Source organism: Cricetulus griseus, chromosome 2 (genome assembly GCF_003668045.3).
Source record: "Cricetulus griseus strain 17A/GY chromosome 2, alternate assembly CriGri-PICRH-1.0, whole genome shotgun sequence".
Lineage (NCBI taxonomy): Eukaryota > Metazoa > Chordata > Mammalia > Rodentia > Cricetidae > Cricetulus > Cricetulus griseus.
Genome location: NC_048595.1, coordinates 202,880,053 through 202,906,908, shown reverse-complemented (window position 1 = coordinate 202,906,908; position 26,856 = coordinate 202,880,053). Strand labels below are relative to the sequence as shown.

Below are 26,856 nucleotides of genomic sequence, written 5' to 3'. Positions count from 1 at the left end.
TCTCTAATCCCAGCACTCCTTTGGAGATAGATTTCCAGGAAAGCCTGGCTGCCTCAAAAAAAAAAAAAAAAAAAAAAAAAAAAAAAAGAAAAAGGAAAGCAAAAATCTTTGTGAAATATTTATTTATGGAGAATCAAAGGTGCAATAAAATCACTTCTAAGCCTGTGCAACAAAAATATGGGCAATATTTACATCATAAATCCAGATCTCAGCACCCCACCCCCACCCCTTTAAAATATTACATCTGCAAGCATCACTGACTTCTCAGCAGGGAAGTAAGGCTTATTATCCTTATTAGGAATGACAGTGGAGGAGGAGCAAGTCTTCAGATCTTCTCTGGCCAGTCTTCAGGAGAGCTATAAACTTGAGAAAGAATCAGACTTGTAGTTCCAGGCTAACAAAAAGAGTCTTCCTTCATCCACTGGATTAACTTGTACTCACTCCAGACTACTCAAGTCCTTCCTTTTGTCTAACCAAGTACTCAGCACCTACAGGGGCAAGGCCAGAAACAAACCAAGAACCTTAAAGCCACATAGGAGAATGTGCAATTTCATCTTTTTTTTTTTTTTTTTTTTTTTTTTTTTTGGCAAACAGATAAGACTACACTTTAAAATGTGATGCTTCCCCAAAGAGAAATCTTTATATGTCTCCTTGAACTTACAATGTCTTATCTCCCAAAGATGGGAACTATACATGTACATTAGTATTCACAGATGTAGCGATCAAATCATGGACAGTGGACCCAGCACCTGACTTGCTTTTAGCTTTACAACTTGGGCCTCTGAAAGCAGAAGTTCCCAGGATTTGCTCATTCCCTGCCATCTTGCTGCTGGTCTTCCCAGATAACCTCATGCCACCGTGTATTAGATATGCCAATCCTGAGGGTACATCAACGCTTCAGGTCCTTCAGTCATCTCTGATGAGAAGCTCCAAGAACACACGGTCACCTCCACATCATCTTTAGTCTCACAGGCTTCACACATCAGATTCCAGAAGCTGCACCCCCTTTCTTGTACCACTTTGTTACAGTACCTGGATCTGCTCCAGGACTTCACGCTGCATCTCCACAGCCATATGGTAGATGTGATGGTCAGAGTCGTTGTACATCACGGCATTCTGGAACATCAGCATCAGATCCCGCTGGAACTCAGCCATGGTGTGAATGCGTCCCTTAGACACATTCCTCTTCAGGGTTGTTAAGTCCATGGGTCTGCAGGAGCAAGAGGACATCAAACCTTAGTGGGTAAGATCTAATGAACTGCAATCATGAGTCTGAGGACAGCTTGAGCTACAGTGAGTTACAAGCCAGCATGAGTAAGAGTCTGTCTCAAAACAGACAGACAGACATAGACAGACCAAAAATGTGATGTCTATCACAAGCTCTTTGAGAACTTGTTCTTAGTGAAAACAGCAGCTGTACTGGTTCCTCTTGTTTTATTTTTTGTTTTGTCAACTTGGCACAAACTAGGGTCATCTGGGAAGAGGGAACCTCAACTGAGAAAATGTCTCCATTAGACTCTTCTGTGGGCATGTCTGGGGCATTTTTTTTAAAAATGAATGATGGATGTGAGAGGTCCCAGCCCACTGTGTGTGAGTGCCACTCCTGGGCATATGGTCCTGAGTTCTATAAGGAAGTAAGTTGAGCAAGTCATGAGGAGCAAGCCAGAAAGAAGTACCCTTCCAGGGCCTCTGCTTTGGTTCCTGCCTCCAAGTTCCTGACTTGAGTTTCTACCCTGATTTCCCTGGATGGTGGAATAAACCTGTAATAAACCTTTTTCTCCCCCAAGTTGATTTTGTCCATGGAATTTATCATAGCAATGGAAAGCAAACTACAAGGGTAGCAAAGCTATCAATTTTCATAAAATAATAAAATAGCAGCTGCAGATACTGATCCTTTATAAAGGTCAAGCACTATGTTCAGCTCATTCTATGGTAAATTAGTCCTCTCAATAAACATACAATGGAGGCATTACTTACCAACATCATCATTTTGGAGGCACTGAGTATTGAACCTAGGGCAGTGGTTTTCAACCTGTGGGTCAAGACCCCTTTGGAAGCTGAACAATCCTTTCACAGGGATTGGATATCAGATATCCTGCATATTAGATATTTATATTATGATTCATAACAGTAGCCAAATTATAGCTATGAAGTAGCAATAAAATAATTTTATGGTTGGGATCATCAGAACATGAGGAACTGTATTAAACGTCACAGAGTTAGGAAAGTTGAGAACCACTGACTTAGGTAGGGCCTTACACATCCTAGACAAGTACCTTCCCATTAAGCCTTTTTGTTTGGGTTTTCTTTTCTTTTCTTTTCTTTTCTTTTCTTTTCTCTGTTTTTTGAGAAAGGGTTTCTCTGTGGCTTTGGAGGCTGTCCTGGAACTTGCTCTGTAGACCAGGCTGGTCTCGAACTCACAGAGATCCAACTGCTTCTGCCTCCTGAGTGCTGGGATTAAAGGCGTGCACCACCAACGCCCAGCGTAAGTTCCTTTTTTATTGGTTGCTTTACTGTTTGTTTGTTTCTGTTTTTAGACAGGATCTATCAAAGCAGCCCTGGCTGTCTGGAACTCTCTATGTAGACCAGGCTGGCCAGAATTCAGAGATGAACTTACTCTGCTCCTCAGAGTGCACTACCACACCTAGGTCTAAGTTGATGGGGTTTTATGGTTTTTTTGTTTGTTTGTTTTTTGTCTGGTTTGTCTTTTTGAGACAGGGTTTCTCTGTGTAGCCCTGGCTGTCCTGGAACTCACTCAGTAGTCCATACTGGCCTCAAACTCAGAGATCTGCCTACCTCTGCCTCCAAAGTACTGGGATTGAAGGTATGTGCCACCACTGCCTGGATAAGTTGATTTTTCCAAAGTATTTTTTATTTTATTTATTTTTATTTCATTGCATTGGTGTTTTTGCCTGCATGTATGTCTGTATGAGAGTGTCAGATCCTCTGGAACTGAAATTACAGACAGATGTGAACTGTCATATGGGTGCTGGGGATTGAATCTGGGTCCTCTGGGAAGAACAGCCAGGGCTTTTAGCCACGGAGTCATCTCCCCAGCCCCTTTCTAGAGTATTTTTATCACAGCAACACAAAGTAACTAATACAGAAACTGGCACCAGCAATGGAGCAGTTGCTATAATAAGCCTTACTATAAGAATTTTAGGTCTTGGCCAGGCAGTGCACACCTTTAATGCCAGCACTCGGGAGGCAGAGGCCAGCCTGGTCTCCAGAGAGAGTACCAGGACAACTTCCAAAACTACACAGAGAAACCCTGCTTGGGGTGGGGGGTGATTTTAGGTCTTTGAAACTAATTTGGAAGAAGGAAGTGAAAGAGCTGGAGGCAATTCAGGTTTTATTCTGGCAAAGAATTTGGCTATATTCTGCCAATGTCAGGTACTTGAGGGAAGCTCAATTAAAAAGTCCTGGACTAATTTATTTGGCAGAGGAAATTTCAAGGCAGGAAAACATGAGGTTATTTCTTGCTCACTGATTTCATTCACATCTATGATGAAAAAGCAGCAAGTGGAGCAAAAGAAATAAAAACTGTGAAGTTTGGCAAGGGAGCATGCACAAGTAAGACTAGAGTTGTCAACAAGGAGAGTGCAGACAACAACACGCCTTTAATTGTTAAAGAGAAACCGCTTCCTCTGCACTGAGACAATAAGGAACAGCCTTGGAGCTACAGCAGTGGCTAAGCCGCCCTTGTGTGAAGCTGTGAAGATGGATCTAAATTCTAACACAGTCTCTAGGATATTGAAGTCCATGGACCATGACATCTCTACTAAAGATAGATAGACATGGAATGGAGTTCTCCAAGAGAGAATCTATGTGTGTTATATATAGACAGCAGAATTTTTGGAGCCCAGATGAACATTATAGCACCAGATGCTGAGCAGAGAGTCACAGGATTTGGTGTTTGCCCTACTAGATTTCAGGCTTGCTTCCTTTTTTTTTTTTTTTTTTTTTTTTTTTTGGATTTTTCAGAGAGGGTTTCTCTGTATTGCTTTGGAGCCTGTCCTGGAACTCGCTCTTGTAGACAAGGTTGGTCTCGAACTCACAGAGATCCGCCTGCCTCTGCCTCCCAAGCACTAGGATTAAAGGCGTGCACCACCAATACCTGGCTCATTCTTCCCTTTTAAAGTAGGAATATACACTCTGTGCCATTGAATATTGTAAGTATGTAACTCATTTTTTTATTTACAGAGGGTCACAATTAGGAGATGGGCTGGCCAGATGGCTCAGCAGGTAAATGAACATACTTGCCGTACAGGCCTGACAGCCTGAGTTCATTTCCTGGAGCACATGGTGTTGGGAGAAAACTGTTGACTGAAAGTTGTTCTCTGACCTCCTGTAGCACATACACGGATATAAGTGTGTGTACACATGCTCACAATACACATAAGAATAGTGGATAATAATAGTATTTAAAAATTAAAACTCCAGGAATGGTGCCACACACCTTTAATCCTAGCGCTCAGGAGGCAGAGGCAATTAGATCTCTGGAGTTCAAGGCCAGCCTGGTCTACATAGCAAGTTCCAGACCAGTTAGAGACACACAGAAAAAAAAAAAATCAGTTAGAAGAAAGCTGGTCCTGAGTTTTAGAAATTTCAGATGGAGATTTTAAACTTTTGAAAAGTTGGCACTGTTAAGGACTATGGGGATTTTTGAAGTTTGACTGAATGTTTATTAGAAGGGTAAACTAAATTATCCCCACGAGCTTACAGGAACAGGATTGAATAGTATTTTAAGTCTCCCCCATAAACTCAGACTCAGGTATTTGAGTATTTAGTATGCAGCTGGTGACACTGCTTGGAAAAATTATGGATTTTTTTTTCAGGAAAGGATTTTTGTGTATCCCTGGCTGTCCTGGAACTCACAAAGTAGACCAGGCTGGCCTCGAACTCACAGAGATACACCTGCCTCTGCCTCCGGAGTACTAGGATTAAAGGCATGCACCACCACTATTATTCTAAAAGTTATGTAGCTTTTAGAACAATGAACCCCATGGGGGAAGTGGGTCACTAGGGGATAGGCTTTTGGGCTTTATAGCCTGGCCCTATTTCCTGTCCTCTCTCTGCTTCTTAAGTGTAGATACAAGGTATGCGGCCCGCTGTTTGTTCCTACAATCATGCCTTCCTTGCCTGTCTTCCATTTCACAATGGACTATAAACATCTGAAACTGAAAGTAAAAACAAGCCCTTTTCTCTTAAGTTGCTTTTTTTCAGGGTATTTTATCACAGCAATGGGAAAGTAACTAAAAGGGACAGAAAAATGGCTTAGTATGTGGAAGGGTTTGTATCAAACCTGATGGATGGCCTGAGTTCAGTGCCCAGGATCCCACTGTAGAAGGAGAGAACTAACTCCCAGAAGTTGTTCTCTGACAAAACATGCACGCCTCAGAGTACATGCCCACACATAATACATACATTCTCACACACATACAATCTAAATAAATAAATATAACTATGCCAGGCATCGGTGGCGCATGCCTTTAATCTCAGCACTCAGGAGGCAGAGGCAGGCGGATCTCTGTAAGTTCAAGACCAGCCTGGTCTCCAGAGCAAGTGCCAGGATAGGCTCCAAAGCTACACAGAGAAACCCTGTCTCGAAAAACCAAAAAAATAAAAAATAAAAATAAAAAAATAAATAAATAAATAAATAAATAAATAAAATGTAACTATGACAAATGGTATAAATCCAATGATCTCTGCCACCACCAGATTTTTTTTTTTTTTTTGAGACATGATCTTAGCTATGTAGCCTTGGCTGTCCTGGAACTCACTATATAAAACAAGCTGGCCTCAAACTCACAGGGATCCACTTGTCTCTGCCTCCCTAGTGCCGGGATCAAAGGCGTGTGCCACTATACCCAACTACATCTTTTTAAAAAAGATTTACTTATTTGTATATTATGTGTATGAGTGTTTTGCCTGCATGTGTGCACCATGTGTGTGCCTCAGAAGAGGGCATCAGACCCTCAGAACTGCAGTTACGGGTGGCTGTGAGCCACCATCTGGGTTCTGGAGATCAGGTCTTCTATGAAAGCAGCAAGTACTCTTAGGAGCACTTAAGCACACCTTAGTTAAGCTCATCAAGGCTTCAGCTAACATGCTGAAGATTGTGTATCCATATATTGCATTGTGGGTACCTGAACCTGAAGTCAATAAATGAATTAACCTACAAGCATCATTATAACAAAATCAATAAGAAGCAAATTGTCTTGATAGATAAATGATTGCTCCATCTATTGGTGAGCTTAGCATCATATGCTTGGAAGACCTGGTTCATGAAATATATCCTGTTTGAAAATGCTTCAAATGGGAGGGGAGTGGTAGGAGAGGAGGGGAGGGAGAGGGAACTGGGATTGACATGTAAAACAATCTTGTTTCTAATTCAAATTAAAAAAAAGAAAAGAAAATGCTTCAAATGATCTTTTCCACAAAGTACAGTGAAGGGAAAGACAAGATCGGCAGGTCTATTAGAAGGATAAACTAAGTTATCTACAACAGTATTTTTTTATTTTAACTTATTTATATTTTATGTATGAATGCTCTGCATGTACACCTGTACGCCAGAAGAGGGCACTACATCTCATTATAGACAGTTGTGAGCCACCATGTGGTTGCTGGGAATTGAACTCAGGACCTCTGGAAGGGCAGTCAGTGCTCTTAACCTCTGAGCCATATCTCCAGCCCTACAAGAGTAATTTTATAATCTGGTCAATTAATAAACAATGACTGCTGACAAAAAAGAAAGGAAAAGATTAAGTACTTGCTCAAAATCACATGGTCTAGATCCCAATTCAGGACAGCCTATCCATTTATTTATATACTGTATGTACACAGGCATGTGTATTGGTATATACCACAATGACTTTGTGGGGTTCAGAGGAAACCTCAAAGAGCCAGTTATTTCCTGCCACTCAAGGCACTGGGCTTTGTAGCAAGTGCCTTTACCCACTGAGCCACCGCAGGGGCTCCTCCTCTTGGGCTCTAAATCACTAAGCAGCCCAAGCTGATCTTGGCATGGGGGTGGGGAGGGAGGCATCCTTCTACCTCCAACACCACATTCACTCTAAACCTTATTTCCTTCAATTACAGATAGAGGAATTAGTCTGTTTTAGTTTGATACTAGCAACCTCCTGCTCAGAGCTTCAGCCATACAGATTCCTAAACCTGCCTGTGTGTCTGAATTACTCAGAAAACTTAACTTTTACTACTTCAATTTGATTTATTTATTTTTGAGATAGGGTTTTGCTATGTAGACCAGACTGGCCTCAAACTCACAGAGATCAGTCTGCCTCTGCCTCCCAGGAGCTGGGGACGTTGGGGAAGCTTGCACCATCAGGCCTGGCTCTCTCTATTTTTTAGGATTTATTTTTACTTTTAAATTATGTGTACACAGGGGCCAGGGGTGGGCGTTTGTGCCCATGCGAGTACAGACCCCAGAAAGAAGACCTCTCTGATCCCCTGGAGTTGCAGTTGGAGCCGTTGTGATGCTGGGAATCGACCCTGGGTCCTCTGCAGAGTACATCACTGTCACCTGCTGAGCCCCTCCAGCCCCTTGGTCTCCTTTGAAAGCAGGCCTGCCTGGAACCTGGGGCTTCCTTCTCTAGAGCGCGACTCCCCACCACATGACTGCTTGTCTGCCATGTAGCTGACCTCCACATTGGCTTAACTTAAAAGACATGGCTCTTTTCTTTCTTCTCTCTGTTCCTCTCTGGGAAGGTGCTAACATTTACAGCTTGCTTGCCCCCGGACTTTTCTTTCTTTCTTTTAAAATTTTTTATTATTATTTTTTGGTTTTCCGAGACAGGGTTTCTCTATGTAGCTTTGGAGGCTGTCCTGAAACTCACTCTGTAGACCAGGCTGGCCTCGAACTCAACAGAGATCCTCCATCCTCTGCTTCCTGAGTGCTGGGAATAAAGGTGTGCACCACCACTGCCCAGCTAGGATTTTTCTTTTAAATTCTAATAAAATTGTAAAGCTTCTGCTTGAGTCCTTTCTCAAATTCCCTTATTAAGGAGACCAAAAACCCCAAGAGGGGAACCCCACTTCCCTGGTAACACAGGGCAACTCTGGCAGACCTCCCCAAATTTCCAGTGATAAACGGCAACCATGAAGGGGACTTGTAATAATTTCTCTGAGGACAAAAAATCTGATCATACTCTAGGACTTTAGAAGCCATCTTAGAGGAACCTCACACAGTGATTCCAGCCACTTAAACAACTACCAAAGTGTCTAAATCAGACCCTGGGGTCGTTACTTTCTAATTAAGAGTACATTGATGGATGCTCGTGTAAACCTATCAAGAGATTCTAATGGACTTGAACATTTCAAAATATATTCAGTCTGGCAATAAAAATAACAAAACTAATGTTGACACAGAACAGTATTAGGAGGTGTGGCCTTTAGGGGAGGTGATTTAAGTAAAAGGCTCCGTTTTCGTGAATTAGGATTGAAAAGATACTACTTGCTCTTGCCCCATACATGTTTGCAGGAGCACTCACTCCTTCTGGAGGGGCACAGCAACAAGGGCCACCTTAGAAGCAGAGACTGGGGCTGGGGAGATGGTTCAGCAAGTAAAGACACTTGCTGCCAAGCCCGAGGACCTGAGTTCAATCCCTGGACCCACTCTGGGACTGGGGAATTAGCACAGCCATTAAGACCACTGGCTGTTCTTACAGAGGACCCAACAGCCTCTTCTGGCTCCCTGCAGGCACCAGGCACACATGTAGTACACAAACATAAATTCAGGTAACACATCCACACACATAACAAGTTGTCCTCTGACCTACACACATACACCATGACATGTATCCTCCTCTTTGAGAAAATTAATGTGAATTTAAAACATGCTATAAAAAATGAGGAAGAGACTAGCCCTCCCAAACACCACGTCTATAGGCACTTTGATCTTAGATTTTCCAAGCCCATGGGAAATAAGTTTCTGTTGTTCATAAATTATTCAGTTTGTGGCATTTTATTATATCAGTGTGTGTGTGTGTGTGTGTGTGTGTGTGTGTGTGTGTGTGTGTGTGTGTGTGCCTGCCTGTCCACATGAAAGCCAGTTGATGTCAGGTGTCCTCCTCAATTGTTCTCTGCATTAGTGTTTCAGACAGGGTCTCTCACTGAACCTACAGCTCCTCGTTTCAGCTAGACTGGCTGGCCAGCAAACCCTGGGGAGCCTCCTATCTCCACTTCCCCAGCACTGGGATTACAGGTATGTGCCACCACACTGGGTTTTCCAAGGTGCTGGGGATCCACACCCAACTCCTCACACCTTCGAGGTCAATACTTAAGGACTGAGCCATCTCACTACCCCTCTCATAATCTTTCATATTCTATTGTTTTATGATAGCATTTTTTTAAAATTTTGAATTTATTTATTTGTGTATGTGTTTTGCTTACATCCGCATGCCTATAGGCATGGAAGCCAGAAGATGGCAGATTCCCTGGAATTGTAATCCCTAAGTTACAGATAGTTGTGAGCCACCATGTGGGTACTGAAAACTGAATCTGAGTCCTCTGCAAGAGCAACTAAGTGTTCTTTTATTTTATTTTATTTATAATGTATAAAACATTCTGCTTCCACGTATATCTGCACACCAGAAGAGGGCACCAGATCTCATAACGGATGGTTGTGAAACTACCATGTGGTGGCTGGGAATTGAACTCAGGACCTCTGGAAGAGCAGTCAGCACTCTTAACCTCTGAGCCATCTCTCCAGCCCACTGCAACAAAGTGTTCTTAACAACAGAGCCACCTCCATTATGGCAACACTTTAGATTAACTATGCTAACATCCAAAATACTGCACTCAACCAATTACAAAATGTTAATTTCCATTTAACATCTTTATCTTAGTATGTCTAAAACTGCCTGAATGAACACAGGGTATCTCTTAAAATTTTCTTCAACAAATATTGTCAAATGTGGAAGGAGCAGGAATCGGTATGCACGTGTGTGACTGTAGCACTGGATACACTGAGACAGAAGCAGACACTGTGTGCACATGTGTGACTGTAGCACTGTGTACACTGAGCCAGAAGCACAGACAATGTGTGCACCTGTGTGACTGTAGACTGTGTACACTAAGACAGAGACATAGAGACTGTGTGCACATGTGTGACTGTAGCACTGTGTACACTGAGACAGAGACACAGGGACTGTGTGCACGTGTGTGACTGTAGTCTGTGTACACTAGGACAGAGTCACAGGGACTGTGTGCATATGTGTGACTGTAGACTGTATACACTGGGACACAAGCACATGGACTGTGTGCACATGTGTGACTGTAGTCTGTGTACACTAGGACAGAGTCACAGGGACTGTGTACACGTGTGTGACTGTAGTCTGTGTACACTAGGACAGAGTCACAGGGACTGTGTGCATATGTGTGACTGTAGACTGTATACACTGGGACACAAGCACATGGACTGTGTGCACATGTGTGACTGTAGACTGTGTACACCGAGACAGAGACACATGGACTGTGTGCACATGTGTGACTGTAGACTGTATACACTGGGACACAAGCACATGGACTGTGTGCACATGTGTGACTGTAGACTGTATACACTGAGACAGAGACACAGGGACTGTGTGCACGTGTGTGACTGTAGTCTGTGTACACTAGGACAGAGTCACAGGGACTGTGTGCACTTGTGTGACTGTAGATTGTGTACACTGAGACAGAGACAGAGGGACAATGTGCACATGTGTGACTTTAGACTGTGTACACTGAGACAGACACACAGAGACTGAGTGCACATGTGTGACTGTAGACTGTGTGCACTGAGACAGACACACAGGGACTGAGTGCACATGTATGACTGTAGACTGTGTGCACTGAGACAGAGACACAGGGACTGTGTGCACATGTGTGACTGTAGACTGTGTACACTGAGACAGACACACAGGGACTGAGTGCACATGTATGACTGTAGACTGTGTGCACTGAGACAGAGACACAGGGACTGTGTGCACATGTGTGACTGTAGACTGTGTACACTGAGACAGACACACAGGGACTGAGTGCACATGTGTGACTGTAGACTGTGTACACTGAGACAGAGACACAGGGACTGTGTGCACATGTGTGACTGTAGACTGTGTACACTGAGACAGACACACAGGGACTGAGTGCACATGTGTGACTGTAGACTGTGTGCACTGAGACAGAGACACAGGGACTGTGTGCACATGTGTGACTGTAGACTGTGTACACTGAGACAGACACACAGGGACTGAGTGCACATGTGTGACTGTAGACTGTGTGCACTGAGACAGAGACACAGGGACTGAGTGCACATGTGTGACTGTAGACTGTGTACACTGAGACAGAGACACAGGGACTGTGTGCACTTGTGTGACTGTAGACTGTGTACACTGAGACAGAAGCATTTCCAGTCAGCAGCCAAACTGAGCTAAATGACCAACAAATTTTAAAACAAAACAAATAACAGTAATAGTTGTAATTGCAGTACTCAGGAGATAGAGGCAAGAGGCTTGAGAGTTCAAGATAATCCTCAGCTAAGCTTGAGACCATCCTGAGGCACCCGAGATTGTCTCAAAAACCTGTGGTCACAGTTAATTGAGAAGCAGAAATGAGAAGAGCACTTGAACCCACAAGTTAAAAACCAATGTAGATAATGTTGGGGGCAAGGAGCAGAAAGCATATACAAATTTTTAAGACAAATCTTAATCGGCCATAGAATATATTTTGAGTTTGTGAGTACTGCCAATAAGATAAATAGTCTATTCGATGGGAAATAAAGAATGAAAAGACAGATATAAAAGCAACCAAGCCAGAACTTCATAGGTGGAAGCAGGAGCAGTCTGCGCTACATGCAACCCACAGAACAAAACAAACAAACAAAAAAGAAAAACAATGAACCCGGCTAGAAATGTATCACAGCTGATAAAGTACTTGCCTAGCATGCACTAAGCCCTAAGTCTAATAGTCAGCACCACAAAAACAATGGCAAGGGAGTTCATGCCAGTAACCCCACAACTTGGGAATTGAAGTCAGGAGGGTCAGAAGTTCAAGGTCATCCCCAGCCATTTAGCCAGTTTAAAGTTAGCCTGGTCTACATGAGACACTGTCTCAAAAAAAATAAGACAGCAACCAACCACATTCTTTGTCCCTTTCCTACTGACCTTTTCACCACATCCTTGTATCCTGGGGCCTGCTTTTCTGACACAGGCTTCAGAAATGGACTGCTGAACCTGTTAAGAAATAAACCCAAAGAGGATAAAGAAACCCTGTCCAATCACTCTAAAGGAGAAGGGTGTCTAATAACAAGAATACTTAACAACTACAGAGTAAAGGAGGCATGGTGGCTCATCATAGCACTAGGAAGCTGAGACAGGAGCAGCACCAAGAGTTGGAGGCCTGTCTCGACTACATATTGAGTTCTAGTTCTACGCCAGCCAGGCTACAGGGCCAAAACAAACAGCATATTACTTCTTGTTGATTTTCCTAAACAGCAAGAATGTAGGGAGGGGTGAATCCAACCTGTAAAATATTTTCACTATTATCATAATCTCTTTTGGTTAAGGGCTCAAAAATTTGTTCAAGGTCTCCAAGGCCTGTTTTTTTTTTTTTTTTTTTTTCCCTTTCCTTTCTAAAAGTACTCACTTTCATTTCATGTGTATGAATATTTTGACTCTGGTATGTATGTGCACCACATGTTGCAGTGCCCACAGAAGCCAGAAGAGGGCGCCTGATGTGGATGCTGGGAACTGAACCCATGACCTCTGCAAAAGCAACAAGTGTTCTTACCAACTATCTCTCTAACCACTTGTTTTTTGGCAGGGTGTCATGTAGCTCAGGCTAGCCTCAAACTTGTTATACAGCTAAGGATGAACATGTATTTCTGACTCTCCTGCCTTGACAGGTGTGCAACACCAGACTTGGCAGGTATATGCAACACTGAGGATTAAATCTAAGAGCTTCATGCATGCTAGGCAAGCAATCTACCAATTGAGCCACATCCATAGCTCTGAAGATCTATTACTGTGGAGAGGAAAATCTATGATATGGGAAGGAAGCATGCATATCTGAAGTACAAAATATCATGTATTAGGAGTAAGTCCCTAGAGGCAATTCAAATAGCACAGCAACATCTCCTTATAGACTAATAAAACAGCTATGGGTCTCAACCATGGCTTGGTTCTTAGTTTGGGGGATCCTTTGTTTTGTTTTGAGACAGTCTCCTGTAGCTCAGGCCTGTCTCAAACTATGATGCCCTTCAACTTGTGGTCCTTCTGCTTCCATCTGCCCAAGGCTGGAGATAATCTCACATTGGAAACCTACCTGTGACTGGCAATCATCTTCCAGACTTGCAAAAGAGTCTTCTTAAATAGGAAATGATCCTGAATAGGATCACCTTGGCTTAGGTCATTCCTACAGGATACATGACAGAAAAGAGACAGTCGCTTCATAAGTAGTACTGTGTCTCACTAGGTGGGTAATGAGGCTTTCCCAAGGCATAGTGCTCCTAATTAAACATTTGAGGGAATATAATATCATAGGTATGGAAATGTACTTAAAACTTTCATAAGGGATAGTAAACTTTGTATTTTGAACATTTTTTTCTTTTATGTGTCTCTGTGTGTGCCTGTGTGGATTTATGAATTTAGTATGAACAGGTGCCTGTGGAGGCCAAGGGCATAGGGTGCCCTTGGTACTGGAATTACAAGTGGTTGTAGCTGCTTAACATGGGTGCTGGGAACTGAACCCAGTTCGTCTACAGAAACAGCAAGGGGTGGGGGTGGCTGGAGAGATGGCTCAGAGGTTAAGAGCACCAGCTTCTCTTCCAGAGGTCCTGAGTTCAATTCCCAGCAACCACATGGTGGCTCACAACCATCTGTTATGACATCTGGTGCCCTCTTCTGATGTGCAGATATACATGGAAGCAGAATGTTGTATACATAATAAATAAATCCTTTAAAAAAATAAAATAAAATCTTTAAAAAAAAAACAGCAAGAGCTCTTAACTGCTGAACCAATAAGCTGTGTCACTACTGCCCCATGAAGTGGTTACTGTTTTTTTTTCTTTTGAGATAGGGTGTTGTGTACACCAACTAGCTCTGAATTAGCTATCTGAAGATGACCCTGAATGCCTGATCCTCCTTCCTCCATATTCCAGAACGCTAGAATTATAGGCTGATGCCACCATGCTGAGTAAGTGGTCCCTGTTATAACATATACTACAAATCTGAAACTGTTTTGTGCTTTTCCCCCGTTTTTCCTCCCCCCCCCCACCCTGGTGTCTGCGGACAGGGTCAGCTATGTATAAAGGGCTATTCTGAATATCTATGTTTAGCCCAAGATGACTTAAAACTGTTTAGCCTCCATCTTGAGCCTCCAGCTTCTCAAATGCTGGCATTGCGGTGTCTGCCTGGCTCTCCTGTGCCTTCTCTACCCCTGCTGTTTGGTACCTGTGACTCTACAGATGCTGCACCCCTGTAACCTAGCACATTGGAAGTAGAAGGAGGGTCAGAGGTTCAAGGCTACATAATGAGTGGGAGGCCAATCTGGGCTACAGGAGATTCCATCTCAAAAAAAAAAAGTTTTGTTTACTGTTCTTTGCTAAGTACCTATAACCACTGGACACATAGTAGATATTAATTTAACCCTTGCATTTCAAAGAATCCTCTTATGTTTTATTTGTGTTTATTCATTATGTTTCTTATGTTTTATTTGAATGCTAGATATTTTTCCTTTTTACTGTTCCCTGTATTAGAGGCAGGCAAGCTTAACACTCTGGAAGTCCATTTCTTTGGGCTATACACATACCACCCCTTTTCTCGGAGTGCACTTAGCAGCCTAAGACCCTTGCCTGAACACACACACTAGGCACACATACTCCCCACTGAACAGTGCACCTAGAACCCTGTTGGCAGCTGGGGGCGTCTCCCTGTATCAGGCTGCAAGTACCTGCTTTACACATTAGAAATGTGTGGTTCCCCTTGGCAGTCTCTTGCCATCAGCTGCTTTCTGCCATCATAGCTTTCTGAAGTGGGCCCACCCGCCCTAGACTGGTTCCGGATGTAAATTGTGTCTCCTAAGTCAACTTTTTCTTTTTTTCTTCCTGTTCTGAAGATTGAACCTAAGCCCTCCTGCATGCTAGTCAATATCCCTTCAGCCCTCCTTTGCATAGTTATCTTAGTTGTTTTAGTTTTTCTTCCTAATTTCCTTTATAGTGTGTGTACCATGTGCACATAGACATAGGGAGGTCAGAGGACAACTTGAAGAAGTTGGTTCTTTTCATCCACTATGTGGGTTCTGGGGGTTGAACTCGAGTCAGCAGGTTGGCAAGTGTCTTTACACACTGAGCACTGTCTCTGACCCCAAAATTTTTGTTTGTTTTTGTGTTTTTTTTATTGTTTTTTGGTACTAGGGTTTCTTGTTGGCTGGGCAAGCAAGTACTCTACCATTACTATATCCTTAGCTATCATAATCTTTAAAAATACCTACTATAGATTCATTTCTTCTCATGATACTTCCTTTCCTGGGCTAAATTGTCTTATTTTGCTTTTGTTCTGAGATATAACAGTTCAATATTTTATCTTACCTTGTAATTTTCCCAGTTGTAAATTTTTCTGTTGAGCCAGGTAGTGGGGCACACCTTTAATCCCAGCACTCAGGAGGAGAGGCAGGCAGATCTCTGTGGGTTTGACCTGGTCTACAGAGCGAGTGCCAGGACAACCAGGGCTACACAGAGAAACCCTGCCTCAAAAAAAAAAAAAAAAAAAGGCAAGAAGGAAAGAAAAGAAAGAGTTTTCTGTTTTCCCCAAAGTTAAACGATATGTTCCATGTTCTACATTGTGTACTGCATCATTTCTTTGAAAAAGGTTGTCTTAACACTTAATTTCCACGTACATCCTCTAAATCAGGCAGGGTGGCACTTGAGAGACAGAAACTAGATCACAAGTTCGTCATCCTTAACTACACAGTAAATTCAAGGCCAGCCTGGGCTACATGAGACCCTATCTCAGGAAAAAAAGAATTCTATATTCTCATTTGCATTGTATACTAGATGGGTGTAAAACCATGTGAAACTACAATTCCTATTATCTGTTCCATTTTTATTTCCTTCTCATAACTATTTCCATTATGCAATATTTCACCTATATCTAGAGTCAATTTTTACATTTATTTTTCATTTGATGTGTATAAATGTTTTGACTGAGTATATAGATAAATGTATGTACTACATGTGCCCATGGAGGTCAGAAGAGGGCCTGGGATGCCCTGGAATGGAGTTACAGATGGCTTTGAGTTACCATGTGGGTGCTGGGGACTGAACCCTAGTCCTCTACAAGAGCAGCAAGTATTTATAACTGCTGGTCTATTGCTCCAGTCACTTTTAAATCATTTATTTACTTATTTATTTTGAGATATGATCTCACTATGTATCCCTGGCTGGTCCAGAACTTGCTGTGTAGACTAGGCTGGCCTTGAACTCACAGAGATCCACCTGCCTCTGTATCCTGAGTGCTGGGATTAAAGGCATTTGCTACCATACCTGGCTTCACCTGGTTCTAAATCACATACCACCAAATCATATGATTTTACTATGACCTTTACTCAACTTATCCTTAAATGCTATTATTTACAGAACCCTATCCAAACAAGACATTTAAAGCACAAAACAAATTTCTTTTCTTTTTTCCTATTTTATTTATTTTTTAAGATTTTATTTTTGTTTGTAATTCTGTGTGTTTCTGTGTACATGAGTGCAGTGCCAGAGGAGGCCAGAAGAGGGTGTCAGATTCCCTGGAGCTGTGTTACAGATGATTGTGAGCCTCCGGATATGGGTGCTGGGAAACGAACTTGGGTCTTCTGCAAGAGTAGCAAGTGTTCTTAACTGCTGAGCCATCTCTCCAGCCATTCCTATTTTATTTAATGTTTTATTAGCATATATTAATTATACATAATAATGGATTTCATTACATTTTCATACATGCACATTAATATATTTCAATCATATTCATTCCCCCCTTTACCATCTCTTGTCCTCCTTCAACTCCCATTAATCTCCTTCCTTTTCCCAGTCAGTCTCCCTTCTGCTTCCCTGTCTGTGTGTGTGTGTGTTTGTGCCCCAATGGGTGTCATTAGGTTTGTTAACAGAAGGATGGATGGGAGGTTTGTTTTGTTTTTTTTGCTTTTTGTTTTTTGTTTGTTTGTTTGTTTTCCAGACAGGGTTTCTCTGTGGCTTTGGAGGCTGTCCTGGAACTAGCTCTTGTAGACCAGGTTGGTCTCGAACTCACAGAGATCCGCCTGCCTCTGCCTCCTGAATGCTGGGACAAAAGGCGTGCGCCACCACTGCTTGGCAGGAGGTTTGTTTATATTATTATCTATGCCTTAAGTTTCTAATCACTCAGGCTAGATTAACAGTAGCTCCTTTGTACTAGTTTGTAGAACATCATTCATACATCCACATAGTAGGTATTTAATGTGTCTACTAAATGTACTGTGCTAGGTTTTATAACCTCATTATTAATCAACTATGCATATTTTAAGAATCTCTGTCTTACCTCTTTATTTTGCCTATATGGAGGCAAATACCAAGCAACATAAATGAGAGTAAAGGCAAGGGAATGGATAATACTGTGTAGTAAGAATAGATCCCAAAGTCTCTATTTCCCTTGTCCCTGTAAGTACAGACTATGGAATGGGATAGAAAAGAGCCTGGAAAATACCTGTTCTGTCTGTTTTTGCTTTCCAGTACTAGAACATAGGTCTTGAGTATACTAGCCAAGAGCTCCATCAATGAGCTCTACCTTTGGGGTTTACCTCCATCTTCCCACTCCAGAGACTGTGTTGTTATAATTGTTTGACAGAGGGTTTCACTTTGTATTCAGGCTGGAACTTATTAGGTCAACCAGGGAACCGTGAGCTATGGGATTATTGATGTGAGACACCACATGCTATGGGGTTGCTTGTTAAAGGAGCTTTAAACTTCTGCTTTAACATAAGAATTTAGCTTTCTTTCTATCTCCCCTTGAGATAACTGGCCAAGCTTATAACCTCACTTAAGAGGTAGAGGCTGGAGGATCAGAGGTTTAAGATCCCTCTCAGCTACATGTTGAGTTCTATGCCAGCCTGGGTTACATGAGACCCTGGTTCAGAAACAAAATAAACAACAACAAAAAAAGATACTTGGTCAAGCAGACATCATGACTGCTATTCTATTGCTTTCTTTTCTTTTTCCTGTCTCTTCCCTCCCTTTCTCCTTTCTTTCTTCCTTCATTTCTTTCTTAGTTTTGTTTGTTTGTTTGTTTGTTTTAGATACAGAAGATATATTCAATTCTCTCCAAGTTGAAACATTCCATTTTTAAATGACGCTCCTTAAAGACTCAGGAAGTTGTCAAGCATGCTGGTGCAGGCCTTTAATCCCAGCATTTGGGATGCAGAGATAGATGGATCTCTCTGAGTTTCAGCCTGGTCTTCATATTGTGTTCTAAGACACCAGAGTTATGCTTGATTCCTTGTCTCAAAACAAGACAAAACAAAGAGAAAGACTCAGGAAGTTCTAAAAGGACTTCCTTTTCAACTCATTAGGAGGCTCAGTAAGATCTGGAAGCAAACAATTAGCAAGTCTCAGGAAGTCCCTGTAACTGAGAAGATTCACAGGTTCCTTTCCTGTGAAACTTACATAAACAGTAAGGACTTCTAAGGGGACTCTCCAATCTATTGAGCTGCCTAAAGTTGTACAGAGAGATCCAAGGTTTCAGCTTTCACAAGGTGTTACCCATGATGGGGTGGGCTTCCAGTGATACAGCTGGAATATCCATTCTCCAGTAAGTAACCTCTCACCTATATCCCTGCAAATTACCCTAATAAACTCATTAGTTCACCAAGGTGGATTTTGGTGGTATCATTACTTTAGTCTGTGATCAGTTCCCTGTTGGTTTGATTTTTTGAGACAGGGTTTCTCTGTATAATAGTCCTGGCTGTCCTGGAACTCACTCTGTAGACCAGGCTGGCCTCCAACTCACAGAGATCCACCTGCCTCTACCTCCCAAGTGCTGTGATTAAAGGCCACCACCACCCAGCTAAAAAGGTATATTTTGTATAATAGTAGATCACTTAGCACCATTTCCCAAGTAAATTAAACTAGTAATTATTGAGAAGGTTTATTTATAATAGAGACTCTCTCTCCTCTTTTTCCCAGTGCTGGAGATTGAACCTAGGGCTTTTCATCTACTGTGCAAATGTTCTACCACTGAGCTACATCCTCACCCACGAAGGCTCTCTTAATGTCAACAAAACAGGCTGTTCATTGTTTTCAAGATTTATTTAATTTTATGTGCATAAGTGTTTTGCTTGTATGTATTTATTAACTTTGGATATGTTCCTGGTACCTAAGGAGGCCAGAGCAGGTGTCAGTTGTGAGCCACCAGGTAGATGCTAGTAACTGAACTCAGGTCCTCTGCAAAAGCAGCAAGTACTTTTAACCACTGAGCCACCTGTCCAGCTCCAAAATAGCCTTTTTGTTATAAAAGAACAGCATATAAACTTCTATTTAGAGGATGTTATAATTTTAACCTACACTCAAAAGGTCAGGCTAGCCTTAGTAACACGAGCACCCTATACAAAAAATTATTCTTAGTGTTTTCTACCTGTAACTTCTTTAGAAACCTATAAAAATAATTCATTTCAGAATAGCAAATTCAAGTAACTACAAAGAAAAGTAAAAAAAAAAAAGTATGAATCCTGACAATCTTGGATAAAGATCTATGCTGAGAGGCCCTAACAGTGCTGGGGACCACATTCAGTACCTTGAGTATGTTATACAAGCGTTCTACCATTCAGCTACCCCCCAGCCCTATACTTACAGTTGTGAGGAGTTGGTACAGTTGTAAAGGATATCCACCAGGGGAGTTTCCTGTATGCTTATGCCATCATCATAGTCACCTGAAGGGGGCTGGTCTTCTGAAGCCTCCCCTTCACCCTGATCCTCCTCCTTTGAGTCATGCTGAGCCTCCCCCTGGGAGATCAAGAAACACAGGAGACTTCAGAGATTTACTGTCTGCATCATGACCTTACTTCTCCAGAGTAAGTCAAGGCAGACCCAAAGGTAACAAGAGGCCAATTCATACAGCTGCCAAAAAAACTAGAAAAAGATGACTTCCTCAGACAAATCAATAAAGTTTTCCATTATAATCTAAACAATTTAAAAATTGCCCCAAGATGAAAAAGTGTACTTAATTCTAAATTTGATGTTGACCTCTGAAGGGAAACAAACAACCGAACCAAACCACAACAACAAAAAACAACCAAAAAAATCCCCCAACCCTTTTAAAGTTAGCTATGATAGCTGGCCAGGTAATATTAACAATGAGATTCCAAATTTACTGATTACATTAATATTAAAACAAATGTTAGGCTCACAACCATCTGTAATGTGATCTGGTGCCCTCTTCTGCCACACACTGTATACATGATAAATTTATAAATAAATAAATCTTAAAAAAACAAATGTTAGGATAAAAGTAGCAACATCAAGAACACTGGGAAAACTTGGAGCTGGGTGTGACACAGCTAACTAAGCCTGTAGCTCAGTAGTGTTTTACTGGCATGCAAAAAACAAACACACACACACACACACACACACACACACACACACACACACACACAAAAAAAAAAAAAAAAAAAAAAAACCCAGGCCTTAGTGGGCTCTAGTTATTCCTGTGGGTGTACACCTCCCTGAGGAGTATAGGTAGGGTACCACTGACCTTTCCCTACTAAACTTTCCATCTGTAGGTAGTGCTGCCTATCAGTATATTCCCACATTTAGTGCATCTAGTTGTTACAAACTAAATTATGGGCAAAGACATCTCCTAAGAAATCCTCTGCTTATTTCAGGAAGACTTCTAAGGCCAGATATTAGAGGCAGCTGGTTGTTGCCACTTAGCTCAGACTTTCACTCTGAAAGGTGTATTTCCTGCTGTTGCTCTCTTGTCTGAAAATAATCCTTTGACTCTCCGCTCTACTGTGATTGGGGGTAAATGCTCTCTGAGAACTTAAGAACAGAGACAGTTGTGGCTAGGATCAAACTGGAGGAAGCAACTCCCATCTATAATCTATAACAACTTTTGTTTGTTTTGGTTTTTCAAGACAGGGTTTCTCTGTGTAGCCCTGGCTGTCCTGGAACTCACTTGGTGGATCAGGCTGGCCTCAAACTCAGAAATCCACCTGCCTCTGAGTGGTGGGAATAAAGGCATGTGCTGCCGCCGCCACTGCCACCACTGGAGCCACCACCACTCAGAAATAATAATAATTTATTATGAGCCAAGCATTGTGCTTGACATGAGTCATCTCTTTATTTCCCTACTTATTTTAATTTTATTTTTTATTTGTACACATGCACACACATACTCACGTGCACACAACCATACACACACACTGGAGACATGAGCATACGTGGAGATCAGAGGACAACTTCAGCAATCAGTTTTCTCCCTCGAACATGTGGGCTCTGGGGATTGAATTTGGTTCTTCAGACTTGGTAGTGAACACATTTAGCTACTAAGCCATCTCACAGGCCCTTATTTTCTTGTTTAGCTATTCACCTATTCATTGGTTTTGAGACAGGTCTTACTGTCTTACCCAGGCAGATCTCACTCCCAAGGTCAAATGACCCTTGAGCCTCAGCCTCCTGAGTAGATAGAACTACAAGTGTGCATCAACAAACTCCACTGAGACAGGCAGTGGTGGCGCATGTCTTTAATCCCAACACTTGGAGGCAGAAGCAGGCAAATCTCTGTGGGTTCGAGGCCAGCCTGGTCTACAGAACCAGTGCCAGGAGAGGTACTAATGCTACACAGAGAAACCCTGTCTCAAAAAAACAAATAAATAAATAAATAAATAAACTACACTGAATTGTCTCCTTTGTCTGTTTGCAACCCAATCTTACTTTCTTCAAGCCAGACTTAGGTGTGGCTGAGGGTTAATAACCTCAAAAATCTGATCTTCGGGCTGCCACTTCTTCTTGACTGCTGGGATTACAAGTGTACATCATTGTCCTGCTTATTTGGAGCTAGGGATCAAATCCAAGGCTTTATGCATGCTAAGTAAACAATCTTCCAACTGATCTCACCCCCAGAACTGCTTTGTAAGACAGGGTGTCTTACATAACCCACTCTGGCTTGAAATTTGTTGTGTAGCCAAGGATGGCTTTGAACTTCTGATCCTCCTGCCTTTGCCTTCCAAGTGCTGGGATTACAGGGGTGTGCCACAATGTCTGGCTGAATGCTTGCATTTAAATCTCACCAAAAAAATCTTTAAAGTAGAATACTATTTAATCTGTTTGGAGCAGAGAAAACAGGGGTTCTAAATATCCAGTAACATACTGAAGATCACATGGCTAAGATGTGAAGCCAGTCTTTGGACCCAAGATGTTTGACTAAGTCTCTGGAGTGCCAAGACCAGATGATTTGTTTACCTCTTCTCTCTCTCTGGTTAGGCCCTCTATGGTATAATTATCTGGGGGGGCTGGAGCTGCCTCTGGCTTTCCATATTCTCTCAGTAGCTTCTTTTCAGCCGCTAAGTCTAGCTTGGCTACATCTCTTCAGTCTGTCTGCAGGGCTTCTCTTTCACTTGGTAGTTTCCATTTCCCTTCTCTCCTGTTGCCCGGTACCAACCAGATGAAGGGCAACAGTTTTCCCTTGATTCTTTGCTGCTAATGCACAATGGCTCCATTAAATAAGTTACCTGTAATCAAAGTTCATTATTAGATGCTATGGAAACCAGCATCCATACATCAGGGATGCCACATGCTCACACTGTCAGTATAACTAAGTCTAAGATGGCAAATAGATTTAACCCATTTAGCCATTCAACTGTTAAATTTAATCAAAGGCACTAGGTTAGCTGCTGGAGTCATTATGAGGAACATGCAGGCATGGTTCTTGGCTCTTTCAAATTATGGTATAAATTTTTTGTTTTTGTTTTTGTTTTTCAAGACAGGGTTTCTCTGTGGCTTTGGAGCCTGTCCTGGAACTCATTCTGTAGACCAGGCTGACCTCAAACTCACAGAGATCCACCTGTCTCTGCCTCCCAAGTGCTGGGATTAAAGGTGTGCGCCACCAATGACTGGCTCAAATTATGGTATAATTTTTAATCTCAGGTGTCAATTGTTATTAATTGGGAGTAGCTGTCTAGAAAACATAAAATCTTTTTCTTCTGTAGAAATGACTGTATTTGAACTAGATACTTGCTGAACTTGATGTACATTCTCTCGAATATGTTCAGTTGCAGAATAAATACAAATTCACTGTTCCAATTTGTTGGTTCTCAGCCCTTCACCAAGCTCATGACATCAGAACAAATGGCAAGGGTACTCATCCTCAGTCAGACCTGCATATAAAAAGTCTACTTCCTGAGACCCAGGGGCCTAAGGACTGTGGATTTAGGGCATTCCATTGCAACTTACATTTTTGGCACATATTCTATATCAGCACCAAGTGCGGGGAGGGCATAGCAATCAATCAGCCCCGGCCACAGTGGAACTTGTGATTTGTTTTATTTTTTAAAGATTTGTTTTTATTTGCTGGGCATGGTGGTGCATGCTTTTAGTCCCAGCACTCAGGAGACAGAGGCAGGCAGATATGTTTGAGGCTAACCTGGTCTATATAGTGAGGTCCAGGACAGCCAAAGCTGCATAGTGAGACCCTGTCTCAAATGAACAAACGAACATACAAAAAAAGATTTTTTTTTCAAAAAAGATTTTTAATTTTATTTACATATATGTGTGCATGTTTCTGAGTATATGACCTATGCATGTGAGTGTCCTCAGAGGCCAGAAGAGGGAATTGGATGCCCTGGAACTGGAGTTACAGGCATTTGTGAGCTGCCTGATGTAGGTACTGGGAACCAAACTCTAGGCCTCTGCAAGAACAGCAGGTACTCTTAACCACTGAGTCCTATCTTTAGCCCCGGAGCCTTTGTTTCAGTAAACAGTATTAATAGTAGTAGAAGTATGCAAGGGTAAGCATTCTGGTAAAAAGTTGGGTGGGACAGGGTGGTGCACACCTGGAAAAGCCAGCCCTTGGAAAGCTGAAGCTGAAGCAGAGTTCCCAGGGCTAAGTAGCCAGATCTCATCTCAAAATGAAAGGGGAAGGGGGGAGGGGAAGGGAAAAAGGGAGGGAAGGGAGGGAAAGGGAGGGAGAAGGGGGAAGGGAAGGGAAAGAAAGAGGGAAGGGGAAAGGAAGGGAAAGGGGAAAGGAAAAGGAAAAGGAAAAGGAAAAGGAAAAAAAAAGTGTTGTCTTCCTAGCTATGGAAATGATGGTCTCACCGTTACCTCAGAGAGGGAGTGGAGGGGGTTCTGGCTGCTGCCTGGCTCTGCCTCCTCCTGAGGTTCTTCACTGTCGACATCGTCCACAACGAACTCACTGGAGTCTCTTTCTGGGCTGCTTCCTTCTAGTTCTTCAGCCCCTGCATCTGGATCCTCGGTTTCTTTCAAACTTCCCACATCAAGATCCAGACTGGAGTCCCAGGAGCTGAAGAGGGACCTGTAGTCATTGCTCAGCTCAGAATCTTCAGGGTAGTCTTGTCCAGAACCCAACCAAACCCACTCACACCCCATCTGTAAATACACAGAATAAAATGCACTAAGTTAATTCAAATCAAAACAAATTCATTTAATCACTTCCAAGTTCCCAGAAACAGTCCAGAAATTTCTTTCTATTCATTAGGAGACATAAAAGCCAGCTAAAGGGAGAGATTAGATGAAACCTTTATCTTTTGGATAAAAAAATAGATTCATGTTGATATCACCCCATTTTTAAACTTAGATTTCATCATACTCAGAGAAAGAGGTGGGGAGGAGAATTGAAGCTTAACAGACTTGCTTTATCACAAATCATCATGAACTCAATCATAAGGCAATAAACTTGAGGATAAAATGATTTTCCTCAGTGTATACAATTATTAACTTATTAATCATTAGTTTCAAAACACTCTTGGTTACCTTTGGCATCCTTCTGGTCATATCTGACTATCAGAATAAAAACAGAAATACTTCATTCATTTGGAAATTTTATTTTTACATGGGGTGTATTTATGTACGTGTGTGTGTGTGTGTGTGTGTGTGTGTGTGTGTGTGTGTGTGTGTGTGTGTGTGTGTAAATGCCATGTGTATGCAAGTATCCATGGGCCAGAAGAGGGAGGGATTGGATCCCTTGGATTATAAGTAATGGTAAGCCACCTGATGTAGGTGCTGGGAATTGAATTCGGGTCCTCTGGAAGAGCAGCAAGCACTGTTGATCCATCTCTCCAGCTCAAAACAGTTTTTGTTCATTAACAGTTTTGGTTTTGTTTTTGTTTTGTTTTTTTTTTTTTTTTTTGTTTTTGCACTTTTCTTCCTTCTTTTAAAGACAAGGTCTATGGCCTCACATCCAGTGGCAGCTGAGAATGACCTGGTTTCATTTGGTGCTAGGAATGGAATCCAGGGTTTCATGCATACTAGGTAAGCTAGCTCTATCCCCAGCATCTAGCTACAGCTTTCAATAGTCTTCTTTTTTTCTTGAGTTCTTGCTTGGTCTTCTGCTTTATCATTAACGTCTTTTAAAGTTTCAACTTTTTCTCTGTCCAAGTTGCTCCCTTGCATTTTAAGATTTATAATTACTGCTTATGTATATGTGCCTGTGTGACGCCATGGCTCCTCAGTTACTGAAGTTAGACAGTTGTGAGCTGCCTGATGAGCAGTATAGGCTTTCCATCCCACCACCCTGCTCTTTTTTTTTCCTGTATGCTCAAACTCAAAATCCTAAAGCTTCACAAGTGCTGGCTGGAATTACAAAGTAGTACCACCGTACCTAGTTTTCGAACTCCCACCATTGAAGAGAGTAGAGGTGTGTACTTTACTCCTAATTAGCATGAGTCTTAATTATGTTTCCTTTAGTTTTATTGCCAACAGTTACTACCTCGGGAAACTCATGCATCAGCTTTTCTACCAACCAAAAATCTATCTTTAATGTACCTTACTCATAAACTTCTCCAACAAAGTTTTTAATCTTATTTTATTTTTTATTGAGGCTGGGTCTCACCATGCAGCCCTGGCTGGCCTGTAACTCAAAGGGATTCATCCACTTTAGCCTATGGAGTGCTGGGATTAGACATGTACCATCACGCCTAGCAGTTTTCCAACTTGATGTTTGTAATACATGTCAGTTGGTGGAATCCCTTGAGACTTTGTGTTCTAACTCCTGGACTGACTGAATTCTATTTCAAATCTCAAAGACTTAACAAAATTTACATTTTTGAACAGGGTCTTGTGTATCTCAGGGTAGTCTAAACTTTGCTATTTTGCCAATTATTACTTTGAACTGATGCTTCTTTATCTACCTGCTGAAAGCTAGGATTACAGGTTTCTATCACAATGGTAATATGAAAGGCTAGGGAGCAAATCTAAGACTTCCTCCATAAACTTTAAACTGCATCCCAAACCCTCAAATCTTACACAGTTTTACTTCAGGCAATAAGACCTGGACTTCTAGGCACTTCCTATTTTTCTTTTTTTTCTTTTTTAATGACAGGGTCTCAACTAGGTAGCCTTGGCTAGCCTGGAACTCACTATGTAGACCAGGCTGGCCTTGAACTCACAAGAGAACCACCTGCCTCTGCCTCTCAAATGCTGGGGTTAAAGGTGTGCACTACCATACCTGGTTTTAGGCATAGTCTTCTTAAACCTCTTTTCCTCAAGACAGAATAAAGAACTAAGGCATGCCTTATTATTCATTTTATTGTTTATAAAGGTTCATACTATTCATTTTACTGAATGAATATTTTTATTTAGTAACGTAAATTAGGAATAGATAGAACTGAGGCCACATGGTC

The 26,856-nt window shown here is 41.9% G+C and overlaps 1 protein-coding gene across 1 annotated transcript; it reads right to left on the bottom strand.

Moving 5' to 3' along the window:
• Positions 1–322: 322 nt before the first annotated feature.
• Positions 323–26,695, bottom strand: LOC100774470 (bromodomain-containing protein 8-like). Its single transcript, XM_027400537.2, has 7 exons — positions 26,682–26,695; positions 24,320–24,629; positions 19,854–20,005; positions 13,321–13,410; positions 12,162–12,230; positions 1,033–1,210; positions 323–488 (listed from the first exon to the last, which is right to left on the bottom strand). The coding sequence occupies exons 1-7, from the start codon at positions 26,693–26,695 to the stop codon at positions 438–440; spliced, it is 864 nt and encodes a 287-aa protein (XP_027256338.1). The 3' UTR covers positions 323–437.
• Between the last annotated feature and the right edge of the window lie 161 nt (positions 26,696–26,856).